This window comes from Loxodonta africana, chromosome 16, assembly GCF_030014295.1.
Source record: "Loxodonta africana isolate mLoxAfr1 chromosome 16, mLoxAfr1.hap2, whole genome shotgun sequence".
In the NCBI taxonomy this organism is placed as follows: domain Eukaryota; kingdom Metazoa; phylum Chordata; class Mammalia; order Proboscidea; family Elephantidae; genus Loxodonta; species Loxodonta africana.
The window spans coordinates 11,159,796-11,172,471 of record NC_087357.1 but is presented as its reverse complement, the minus strand read 5'-3'; the positions used below and the strand labels follow the sequence as shown (position 1 = coordinate 11,172,471).

The 12,676-nt window shown below is 53.3% G+C and overlaps 1 protein-coding gene across 2 annotated transcripts in view; it reads left to right on the top strand.

The window, feature by feature from the left end:
* LHPP (phospholysine phosphohistidine inorganic pyrophosphate phosphatase) overlaps positions 1–12,676 on the top strand; it is a 139,687-nt gene that overhangs the window by 55,907 nt on the left and 71,104 nt on the right. Inside the window, exon 7 of one of the 2 annotated variants that reach the window (XM_064269211.1) lies at positions 4,844–7,425. The exons of the other annotated variant lie outside the window; for it this stretch is intronic. Coding sequence (XP_064125281.1) covers positions 4,844–4,904 — 61 coding nt within the window. The 3' untranslated portion in view covers positions 4,905–7,425. Of the gene's footprint in view, positions 1–4,843; positions 7,426–12,676 lie in introns of those variants that run through there. 2 annotated transcript variants of the gene reach the window in all.

The window sequence follows — 12,676 nt, the reverse complement described above, 5'->3', positions numbered from 1 at the left end:
CAGGAATGCTTTGGAACTGAAACTTGGTTGCGTTTTATTTTCTGGGTCAAAAGTCAGCCTGGTCTTGAGCAGATCACTTATGGGCATCTGTGGGTGTCGGCCACTCCAGGGGGTGGTACAGCTGCCTGTGGTGACTAGCTTTGGCACACTTGGCTGTTGAAAGCATGTCGGACCTCAGAGTGTTGTCTTGCTTTATTCTAGGTGATTTTGGTTACGGCCATCCAGGGAGTATATGATTTTGTGAATGCTGGGGCGACTTGGTTAAACATGGGTACCCAGTGTACTGGTGTTAGAGGGAGTCAGTTACATCTGTCCTGGGAGAGCTGATAAAACAAATTAGGGGCCTGACTCTCACTTGAGATCCCGCTCCTGTGCAAAGGACCCAGAGGACCTGGGGGTCTGGGGCTGAAGGGTGGACACAGGTGAGTGAGGATCAGCAAGCCCAGTGCTTTCGCCCCTCCTGGCCCCCCTGAGAGCAGGAGGTCCCTGGGCACACCTGAACCATGGACCTTCCTTCTTCTCAGGACCTACAGAAGGGCTTCCCAGCTCCCCAAGGGAGCAGCATTCACAGGCCTCGGAAACTTGCTCCCCGATAGGTCATCCTGGGGCTCTAAGGTCGCTAATCCCAACTCCCCCCAAAGTTGCAGCACCTGGTCCTGTTGCTAACTTCTGGGTAGGGGTCTCCATGTGGAGCTGCAGGACTTGGCGCCCTCTGGTATGGCTGCACAGAGTTGCCCAGTTGCTGGGGATGCCTAGACATCACTGTCAGGAGCCCAACCCAGTGCCCCTCAAGCCACTGACACCTGCTTTGAAAGAACAGGGGTGAGGCTTAACAGCAAGTGAGGACTGCAGACTATAGCGTTTTGCACAGGGCTTCTTCTGGTTTCTTGGGGAGGAAACACGTTGTTTGTCCTGATTAAATGTGGCCTCAGTTGGGGTCTTCTGGGGCTTCCAGCCTAAGCCAGGTGACCCTATAGACAGAGAAGGCACTGGCCTTGCTCTGGCCCCATGCAGGGTCTCTGAAGAAGGTCTGTGTGTAGCCAGGAAGCCCACCGTGGGCAGGTGGATGTGTGGAAGGCTGAGACCCATCCCGTGCTGCCGGGGTTGACACTTTTCAGAGCCGAGTTATCTGTGTGTCATTTCAAGAAAATCATAACACGGACATTCCCCGTGATGCCATCTCCTGGAAAGGGGAATGCCTTCAACAGTTTGCTATGTTCTTTCAGACTGTTTCTCTCTGTAGAGAAACATAAAACTAATTTTTGTTTCTTTTTACAAAAATGGGATTTTATTATTTTGTAACCTTTATGCTTTTTCTCTTGAACAATGTTTTACGGCGTCTTTCCGTGACTACACCTGGAGGGCCTGCAGGCAGTCAGCAGGTGGTCAGGGTGGCCACGGTGGTGTGGAAGATCTCACTAGTCATGTTTTATAGCGATTACATGTGGAAGTGTTGATATTTAGGGCCTGTTGTATTAAATATATGTATTAGTGATATTGACGTCACCTGTTTATTTTGAATTCCGTTAACGTGGCTACTGGACAGTTGTAAATTGCACTCGTGATTGCACCTGTCCTGAGCCGTGGGGCTGGCCCTCACCTGCACTGCCTGCGTCCCCCTCCAGATGGCACTCTCGGCACACAGACCGCTCTGTGTCCTGGGCATGGCCGCTGCCCCTCAAAATGCTGGGCGGCTGTGCACTCTGCGGCCCTGATGGGGTCTTACTGTGTTGAGTGCTGAGCCTCTCGTTTGGGACCCCGTGACATCCTGAGCGGTGTTTCCGGAAGTTGGGTGACTGGCTGGGATGGGCGACTTGAGCAGGGACTGGCATCAGGAACTTCTGATCCCACTCATTGTACCCCAGGGCCTGGCGGGTGGAGGTGACAGGTGGCAGCCCCGGAAGTCACACTCTTCCTGCCTTTGTAGTTAAACCCTCTCCTTCTCCCTCACTGCCTGTGTTGGGGGGGGGCATGGTGGGGATGGGGGAAGCCAGGCAAGTCTGGGCAGCTTCGATCTGCTCCAGCAAGCATGCCACCATGTAAGGGGACACCATGCTGAGATGGCAGCAGGAACAGGGGCCTGGCCACCCTGCCCTGGGCTGGCCGCCCGCCCGGAATGTTCTCCAAGCCCGACATGAACCTTGTCCACCTTGGCTTTGCTGGCTGTCCTCAAAGGCCATCAGCAAGCCCCTCAGAGATCTGGGTGCAAGTCAGTCCCCAAGAGAGTTGCTGTTGCTGCAGTTTCTGACAGACCAGGAAAGAAGTACTTTTGACCCATTATCTACTGATGGAGTATGCGCTGATGGGGGTCCAATTTCTGCATCTTCCTCTGGAAAAGTGAGGAAGTGGGGGAGAAAGGGGTAGCTTCGGAACCCTCCCTCAATCCCCGCAGACATACCCCCATGTAGCTCTTACTTCTAAGAGTCACGGGCAGTTGGGTCTATTTGTACAGAGGATCCTCTGTGTCCGGCTGGGCCAGGTGTACCCTCGGGTCTCAGCGAGCCCTCCCAGCCCAACTTCCTCAGGCAGCCCCCAGTCAGAGTGGGGCTGTGCCTGGCTGGGCCAGGTGTACCCTCAGGTCTCAGCGAGCCCTCCCAGCCCAACTTCCTCAGGCAGCCCCCAGTCAGAGTGGCGCTATGCCTGGCTGGGCCAGGTGTAGCCTCGGGTCTCAGCGAGCCCTCCCAGCCCAACTTCCTCAGGCAGCCCCCAGTCAGAGTGGCGCTGTGGGATACAGCTAACTCTCCTGGAAGATCCCGGCCACGCTCCTGGCCTCCAGCAGCAGGGAGAAAAGGGCCTGACTCCCTGAGGTTGGTACTGCCCCAAGGGGACCACTGCTCTTCCTTGGGGGGTGGTGTGAAAACCTTAGATATGACAGTGGTGTGTGGCCCTCCAAAGGCCATAGTACATGAACAGATATCTGCGGGATTATGATTTCTAAAAAGGTTCCTGAGGGAGGTGATAATGTAGAAGGACTGAGAAACAACGACTGAGCCCTGTGCTCTCGTGTGGCCAGGTAGATGGGATGGAGCCGAGGGCGGCTTGCCTTGCTGGGAAGGGGAGCCTGGGGAGGGCAGGGCAGACATTGAGGGCAAGCCTGGGGGCCTGGGATGGGGCATCCTTGGTTGATTCCGAAGAGGGAATTGGGACGTGAGGTGCAGGGGAAAGGCCCGGGTCTGGGTGTGACAGGAAGGCTCTGCTTTCTCAGCTATGATATGACGGGGTGGCCGGCAAATCTTGTTCTGTATGTCGAGCTCTGCTCCTCTGTTTGTGGTCCCTGTGCTCCTTTGGGGTCAGCCTTCCTGCACCCCCAGCCCACCATTGGGCTGCAGGCTTGGACCTGGGAATCAGGCTTGGCCAGTCTGGAGCATGGGGGTTCCAGGCCACAGGTATGGGCATGTGATCAGAGTTGGCCCCAGGATTTGCCGGAATCCCTGGGAAAGTAGCCAGTGAAATATGAGCTGGAACTACTGTGGCCACCTCTGTCACTCCAGGGGAAAGCCAGCCAAGTGAAAAGCCAACATGCAGGAGATAGAGAGAGACAGATCCCAATTATATCCTTTGAGCACCTGGATCCAGCTTGGCCTGAAGCTGGTCCATCTCTGGCCTCTTTAGTAAAAGTGGGCCAATGATTAGCCTATTGCTAGCAATACAGCCAAGGAGAACTGTGGGCTGCTCAGGTTTGGTCCAAACAGTCTTTGAGGTACCGCAGTCGGTCAGTGTTCAGGTCTGTCTTCTTTCTGACACGTGCCCATGGGGGAGCCTGTCCCAGGTAAAGCTGCTGTCTCTATACACGTGGGTGATGCAGCGTGTATGGCTGGTCCATGCCACCCTGTCAGAGTGGCAGATAGAGACCTCCACAGTGGCTTTTGGCTTATGCCGCTCGCTTTTTTTGTGCTCTGGAAAGTGCTAGAAGGGCCAGGTTTGACCTTGGAGGTGTGGCAGATCTGTCTCAGAATAGCATGGGCCACCTGTGAGGGTGAGTTCCCATCAGTCTGATGACCCGGGGAGGCTGCAGAGGGACTGCATTGGCCAGATGCTGAGCTATATAAAGGCCCGCACTCTACCCACGCAGTTGGCCGACACTGGACCAGTCGTTCCATGCATCTGGTCCCCATGACAACCCTGAGAGGCTGGCCCTGTCTCCCCTTGATACATGAGGAAACAGGACCCAAAGACACATCAGATCAAGGTCACCATCTCCCAGATGTAGTGTGGAAACTGAGGCCCAGAGAGGACAGGGACCTTGTTATGCATTATTCTGGCCTGGCCTGGCCCCCAAGCCTCCAGCCTCCTTTCACTTCCATGACCTCCTCCTGAAGGTCATCAGCTGCTGGCATACAAGCTGGCCCCGGGGCGTGCACAACCTGGTCTTGTTTTCCCCTCCAGACCCTCCCCTTTGTCTCTTCCCTCCTGTCCCCGCTCCTGCCCATTGGCTCTGCCCTTGGCTTTGCTGTCTTCTTCCAGACCCTTTAGGGTCAACTTTCATTTTCCCTTTGTTATGGATTGAATTGTGCCCCCCCAAAACATGTGTTGTAAATTCCAGCCTCTATGCCTGTGGTTGGAAATCCTGGTGGCGTAGTGGTTAAGTGCTACGGCTGCTAACCAAAGAGTCGGCCGTTTGAATCTGCTAGGCGCTTCTTGGAAACTCTGTGGGGCAGTTCCACTCTGTCCTATCAGGTCGCTATGAATCAGAATCAACTTGACAGCAACCAGTTTGATTTTTTTTTTTTTGGTTTTATGCTTGTGGTTATAATCTCATTTGGGAATGGGTTGTCTTCGTTATGTTAATAAGGCAGGATTAGTGTAGAGTGAATCTCGAGTCAATCTCTTTTTCGATGTAAAGGAGATTAAACAAGCAACTGAGAGAAGCAGAGATGCGGGAAGAGAGATGCCAGGCCACATGAAGATCACCCAGGAGCAGAAGCTCAAAAAAAAAGACAAGGAACTTCCTCCAGAGCTGACATAGAGAGAAGGCCTCTCCTTGGAGCCAGTGCCCTGAATTCGGACTTCTAGCTCCCTAAACTGTGAGAAAATACATTCATCAAAAAACATTTGTTGCTGTTGAGTCAATTCCCACTCATAGCGACCCTATAGGACAGAGTAGAACTGCCCCATAGGGTTTCCAAGGAGTGGCTGGTAGGTTCAAACTGCTGACCTTATGGTTAGCAGCCGAGCTCTTAACCACAAAACCACCAGGGCGCCATTTCTGTCATACCCAGTGCCCCAGTGCTGTTGAGTCGATTCCGACTCATAGCGACCCTATAGGACAGAGTAGAACTGCCCCATAGAGTTTCTGAGGAGCACTTGGCAGATTCGAACAGCTGACCCCTTGTCATAAAAAAAATGCACTAAATAACTAAGACACCCTTCTTCTTCACCCTTGCTTTCTGCCGGGGCTGCTAGAAGGTGCCTTGCTGCCTGGTATGGGGCAGAGGTGGGGCCTGTTAGAGCCACCCGGGGCCAGGCTGCACACACTCACACACGCTCACACCTGGGTCCCACACGCACACTCTCACTCATGCTTACATCCAGGTTCCCCTCATAGTCACACGTGCTCACACCTGGCCCCCCCCCCACATATACACGCATGCTCACACACAGGTGCCACACATATTCACACCTAGGCCCTCACACACCTCCAGGCCTCACACAGGGATCTGCCCACACACCCACACACAGACTCACACCCAGACTCCTGGCCCACACACACTCACACGCCCTCTCTTTCTCTCTCGTGGCTGCTGTGTGTCTGCTGCCAAGACTGGGGCAGACTGGCCCGGTGGGTTGCACCTGAGAGCCAGGCCCCAGGGGTGCTGCTGACTGGGCCTCCCAGAGCTCCCCGCCTCCCGGGGCTCTGCCCCTTCCTCTACCACCCCCGTGGGCGCAGTCGATGAGGAGTAGGGTACACTGAGGAGCTCCCTGCCAGCTCCAGAGAGACTCTTCCGTCAGCCTGGGGACCCCAGGATGTAAAGCAGGTGGAGGCGAGCCAGCGCCTTTTTCCTTTTCCAGCTGGCACCTTCTCAGGGAAGAAGCCTGAGCACCACGCTGGCTCAGGTAGGGGAGGTTACCATGGCCTCCCAGCATTCCTGAGATTGCAGGGGCGGCCCAGCGTCTACCTGAGTAGGACAGTCCTCTCACTCCCCGCCCCCCTGGGGCCCCTTCTGTCCCTTTCATGACTCCCCACCTTTGTTCATGCTGGGCTCGCCACCCCTCTGTCACCCCCTTCCACGGCTGGCCTGGATACTCCTGGCTCTTCCAGGCCCTTCCTGGTGATGGAGTTCTCAGAGTCCTCCCGATTGGAAGGGCCGCTAGGGATCACCTGCTCTGTACAGGGAGCTGAGAAGTTGTGCCATAATCCCAGGGCAAGCTGGGGTCTGCACTGGCCCCACATTGGGGCCGCTTCCGTTGTACCCAAAACACGCCCCCACCTCCAGGAGAATTACTCGGGCCCTCCTTGAGTTACCATAGTTCTTATTTTCAAATAATTTTGAAAAGTTTCAAGAATAGCACAAAGAAATTCCACATACCCTTGTCCCACAGAGAGGCCCCATTCAAGTCCCTTCAGTTATTCCATGAACGTCCTTTCCAAGCTGGGGTCGTGCAGTTTGGGATCCTCTCTAGACTCTCAGTTGGAGCAGCTCCCCAGCTTCTCCTTGACTTTCACAACCTTGACAGCTTTGAAGGTCACAGGCCATTTTGTAGAGTGGCCCTCAATTTGGGCTTGTCCAGGGTTTCCCATGATAGAACCAGGTTATAAGTGCATTTGGAGCCAGAGCATCACAGAGGTAGTGGTGTGTCCTTCTCAGTGCATCCTACCAGGAGGCACGCCATGTCTGTTCGCCGCAGTACTGCTAGTGTTAACAGTGGTTAAGACGGTGATTAAGATGGTGATTGCCATAGAATTATGTAAAGTTAGGATTTTTTCCCTTTGTGATTATTTTTTCCTTTGTGTGTTTTTGGGAGATGCTTTGAGACCATGTGAAATCCTATTCCTCACCCTATTTTCATCCACTTGTTTAATTAATTTAATAATTAATTAATTATTTCTATGATTTCTATAAATCTATCATTTTTTCTTTTATTTTGGTGAAGCATATATAACAAAGAGCCCTAGTGGCTCAGTGGTTAAGAGCTCAGGCTGCTAACCAAAAGGTCGGCAGTTGGAATCCACCAGTGCTCCTTGGAAACTATGGGGCAGTTCTGCTCTGTCTATAGGGTCACTATGAGTTGGAATTGACTTGACTGCAGCGGGTTATATATAACAGAACAGTTGCCACTTCAACCATTTTTCTCTGTAGAAGTCCGTGACATTGGTTACGGTTACCATATTGTGTTACCATCACGGCTATCTGTCTTCAAATTTTTTCATCACCCTTCACAGAAACTCAGCACCCCGTAAGCAATATCTGCCTATTCTCCCTCCCACCCGCCCCTGGTAACCACTAATAAACTTTGTCTCTATGCATTTGCCGATTCTAGATACTTCGTGTGAGATTGTACAGTATTTGTCCTTTTGTGACTGCTTTCACTCAGTGTAATGTTTTCAGGGTTCATCTGTGTTGTAGCATGTATCAGAACTTCATTTCTGCTGTGGCTGAATAATATTCCGTCATGTGGCTCTCTCACATTTTGCTTCTCCATTCATCTGCTGATGGACACGGGCTGTTCCTACCCTTTTGGCGATTGTGAGTAATGCTGCAGTGAACATTGGTGCCCAACCGTTATCCCTTTGTAGGTTTCTTGTTGGCTTTGTACTGTAAGGAAGAACGTTTTCTGCTCCTTATTCACTTGCGTCACTGTGGCCTCACGGGTTCCTGTTTTATCCCATGGGTTGTAATCTGTTACTATCACTGTTTTCGTCGATGACGTGGCCAGTGGCTGCTCCTTCAAGCTCGTTCTGGGTACTTTTGACACAGCCCCACCATTCTTTGACCCCTTCCTTGCTTTCTGACACAAAAAGTGTTTCAGGCTCATCTTGCCTCAGCAGCAGAATCGGCCAGCTCCCCAAGAAGCCCTGGTTCCTTTTAGCGGGAAGTGGCACTTAGAATCTAAGACCCAGGTCCTCGGCGCTCTTAGGTTGCCTCTGAGCGTCACTGCTCCCAGACTGTGGCAGAGGACAGAGGTGTGAACGTAGGTATAACACACATTTACATCCATACTTACCCCTGTATCAGTCTATAGCTGTCGAAAACCATGAGTTCCCACCTGTACCCCTGATTCCAATCCAATACCATAGGGTTCTTTCTAGCCTTCACCTTTCCAACAGTGAGAAAATGGGCTTCCATTGTTCTCTCTATATTTACTTATTTCCTAAAAAAAAAAAAAAAAAAAACTCCAAAAAGCCAGTTGCAGTTGAATAAATTCCAACTCCAGGTGACCCCGTGTGTGTCAGAGTAGAACTTTGCTCCATAGGGTTTTTAATGGCTGTGATCTTTCGAAAGTAGATCACCAGGCCTGGCTTCTATGGCACCTCTGGGTGGACTTGAACTCCCAACCTTTCAGTTAATAGCTATTGCTCAATGCTCCCCACCCTCCCCCACATCAATAGCCAATCTCCTAACCCCACCAGACCACTGAGTGCCTGGTCCCTGCTGGACTGCCATCCTGTCCACGTGGCCCTAAAGCCCTCCTTACATGGGACCTGGACCCCTCCGATCTGCCTTCCCGCTAGGCTGCTCTCCTTGTGTGCCGTGAGCCTCAGGCCTGGCCCTCCCTCCACTAGACAGAGAGGGAAGCCCCACACCTTTGCTGGTTCATCTGTTTCCCCACCCTATCTCCCAAGACTGGCCCTGCTTCTTCAGTGAGGGGACTGGGTCTCTGCCAGTGTTGTTAACTCCACAATGCCATGCACATGTCAGACACTGCATTTGTCAAATCGACAGTCTTTCCCACTGGGAGAGGCCTTCGGCTTCCCAGACCATGTCCTAGACCACGTTTGTGGGCCTGAATGGAGAAAGTATCCTCTCTTCTGGAGACAGAGCTGACCCATCCCAGGTCACCCCACTGGTCAGGGTGAACCAGGGCCTGCCCTGGTTTCCCCGAGGTCCCCTGATGAAAGCTTACCCACATGTCTAAGTGTTGGGGCAAAGGGACCATTTGTTGGGGGCAGCCAGGTCCTGTCTGGGCAGGCACAACAGTAGACAGGCATGGCTTCAGGGATAGAAAAACACACCCTGGGTTCAAATCCCTGCTCTGTCACTTTCCAGCTGGGAAACCTCTCTGAGCCTCAGTTTCCTCATCTGGAAAATGTAGCATTTTATTTTCCTTGGCATCTCCAGCACCTCCAGGGAGCTCGATAAATACACGACTGCGGGAAACAACAGTTCAGTGAGCTAACATGAGTCTCAGTGTCGCAGGGTGTGGGCGCCCAGAGGCCTTCCCAGGGCAGGTTCAGCCAGGCCTGCACCTTTGGTTCAGATCATGGGGTCATGAACGGGGGTGGCCAGGGCCCCACTTTGAAAGTTCACCCACAGAGACCATATTTTCCGATGCACAAAACACATGCTCCTGGCAGCCCCTGGCCTTCCCTGGTGTGCAGACGGTGGGGGCAGGGCTGGCAGCTGATGGATTTAGACGGTGTCTTTGTTTCCTAGTGCTGCCATACAAAGAACCACGAACTGAGGGGCTTGTAAGATCAGACAGTTTGTCATCTCAGTTCTGGAGGCTGGGGGTCCAAAATCAGGGTATTGGCCATGTTGATTCCTTCTGAGGCTTTGAGGCAGAAACTTCCAGGCCTCTCTCCCAGGCTCTGGGAGCTCCAGGCATTGCTTGGCTTGCAGCTGCAGGGTCACATGGCGTCCTTCCTCTGTGCCTCTTCTCTTTCGTAAGGACACCAGCCATGTAGGATTAGAGCCCTCCCTACTGCCTCATGTTAACCAAACAGAACATCTTCAAAGACCCTATTTCCAAACAGGGTTACATCCACAGGTACAGGGGTTAGGACTTCAGCATCTGTTTTTAGGGACACAGTTCAATCCATAACAGATGGGAGAGGAGAAATATCTGCCCAAGCACCAAAACTTTTGACTACCCTGGCTGATCATGGTAGCACAGTGGCTAAGAGCTTGGCTGCTAAATGAAAGGTCGACAGTTTGAATCCACCAGCTGCTCCTTGGAAACCCTGTGGGACCAGTTCTAGTCTGTCCTATAGGGTCGCTATGAGTTGGAATCGACTTGACGGCAACAGGTTTTTTTGTTTGTTTGGCTGCTCATGAACCTCATGGCAGCTGTGTAGTCGGACTGAGTGGGTCAGCCTCTCCCGGGAACGTAGATGCTCGATTGGAAAAGTTGTACTTGAAAAGGACACAGCTGGGAACATCAGGGCCTGCTGCATGGAGGAGGGCCTGCCTGTTCTGCTTCCCAGCTTCCCCTTGCCCAGCCCAGTCTGAAAGGCAGCTCAGTTTTGCAGGCACTTACTGTGTGCTCAGCAGTGTGTGGGGAGCTGAGACGGAGGAGACAGAGTGGCCCTGGGGGTCCCATAGCCCAGAGGGTCCCAGCCGGTGCTGGGCAGAGTGTATGACTGGGGGACTGGGGGACTGGGGAGATACAGGATGCAGAGGGGTGTGGAATATGGGTGGGGTGGCCATTCAGGGTCCCCCCATGATTCAGGGATCACCTGGTCAGCAGGAACCATGCTGCCCTGGTTGATGTCCTACCCAGCATGAGCTGGAGCTGACTGTATAAAGTAACAAATTGTTCAAATAAAGACTTTTGCTGAACCCAGGTATTTTCTCACATGACCTGAACTCCTTCTGGAGGATTCTCTGTAGGAGATTCATTTTATTCAGTCCTCGAAGCCTTGTGGCAACTCTGGGTCCTGGCTGCCTGGGTGAGAATCCTGGCTCAGCCAACTGTGTGACCATGGGCTGGTTACTTACCCTCTCTGTGCCTTAGCTTCTCACTGCAAATGGTGACGGTAATATTCCTCTCTCCTAAGGTTGTTGGGAAAACACTGATTGTGGCATCGAACAGCAAAGGAACAGCCAGGGACTGTTACATCAACTCATTTACCCTAGAAACAGCTGATATTGTCTTTGTTTCCAGGGAGGTCAAGTAACTTGCCTAAGGTCACACAGCCAGTATTTGAGTCTTGGAAGTCTCACTCTGTAGCCTGCACTCTCAACCACTGCACCAGGGGGCAGTGTTCCTCTCTGTCTCATTTATTTGTGCACAGTTTTAGGTTGGCAGAACAGTTTTGAATCACGCTGGCCTCGAGGGCAGGAGCTGCTGGGACAGGAGCTGGGTGACAGCAGGAGGTGCTTATGTCTGCAAAGGTACTTGGAGCCACAGGGCTGAGAGAGCAGCTGGTCAGGGGTTCCCCGGGCTGAGGACCCCAGAGCCCCAGTCCTGCTCTGGTCCTTCAGGAGAATTAGGGGGACCAGGTGGGGTTTCTGGACCCCTGCCCCTAATTCAACCAGAGCACCTCTTTTGTTTGTGTGGGGTTCCTTGTAAGACTCCTCCGGCAGGGGTGGGAGGTTTGACTGCTTTGGAAGCATTATAAAAGTTTTGGGGAGCTCTGATCTTCTCTCCGGACCTCCCCCTCACTTTACAGATGGAACGCAAGGTGGGGGAGGGCTTCGAGCTGGGGCCTGGGACTGGCACCCGCTGCCTGCCTCGGCCCTGCTGCCCTAGCCCCTGAGCAGCCCCACCTCTGGTAGAATGGGCTTGGGCCTGTCCTTGGGCTTATTCCCAAGTGTTCCACCCAGAGGCCTCTCAGATTGCAGGGACACTGCTCTGGGGGCTGGCGGGTGGGGGTGGCATGTGAAGGCCGTCCTTGATTTGCTCTGGTGGGAATCAGCTGGGAGGAGAAGAAGGGGTTAACCTGTTTGGAACCTGCCAGTAAGGAGGAAGCATCAGTGTTTCCACATGAAATAGTTTAAAATAAACCCTTCGAGGCCAGCCCGGATGGATCTTGCTGGGGCTGGCTGGGCTGGGCTGCTCCTGTCTGCCTCCAGAGCCTGCACGGTGGGTCTGGGCGGGCTGTGAGCAGAACAGGCGGAGGCTGTGGCCTGCAGGGCCACCCCACTGACTATCGGCCCCATGTTCCCACCGTGTGGCCCAGGGCTCCTTTAGAAAAGTCCCAAGGGTTCTATGAGCTGGAGGGCTGGTGAGGCTGCAGGGAGGCAGGGGTGAGGGTGGAGGTTAAAGGAGGAAGAGGAAAAGGGAAGGAAAGCCTCAGTGCCACTTTGGAAATAGCTGCCACTACTGCCACCACCAAGGCCCGAAGCAGGGCTAAGGCCCCATCTGGCAGAAAATGTTTGGGAACCTGAACTCTTCAAAAAACAAATCCCGTCCTGCAGCGCCGAGCCCAGTGGAGTCTGGATGGGCCCCATGAAGATGGGTTTGAACCGTGGTCTCAATGGGGGTGTATTGGAAGCCACCCTGTGGTCCCCCTGCAGCTGAGAGGTACAGGGACAGGAGCATGGACAAGGGGGTGGGTGCTGCAACCTTGGCCTGAGCTCTGCTGAGGACCGCTAGGTGGCTTCCAGCCACTGGACCTCTCTAGTAATAACCAGAATAGCTGCATTTCTAGAATACTCTAGCACTTTCAGTGGCCAGGCACAAGCACCTTTCCTGCTTGATGCAGCAAACCCATGAGGTATGTTCATTTGTCCCTGGGCTTTAAGTAAGCAATCAGAGAGTCAGGGACATTCCGTCACAACTGGTTGCCCTGCTC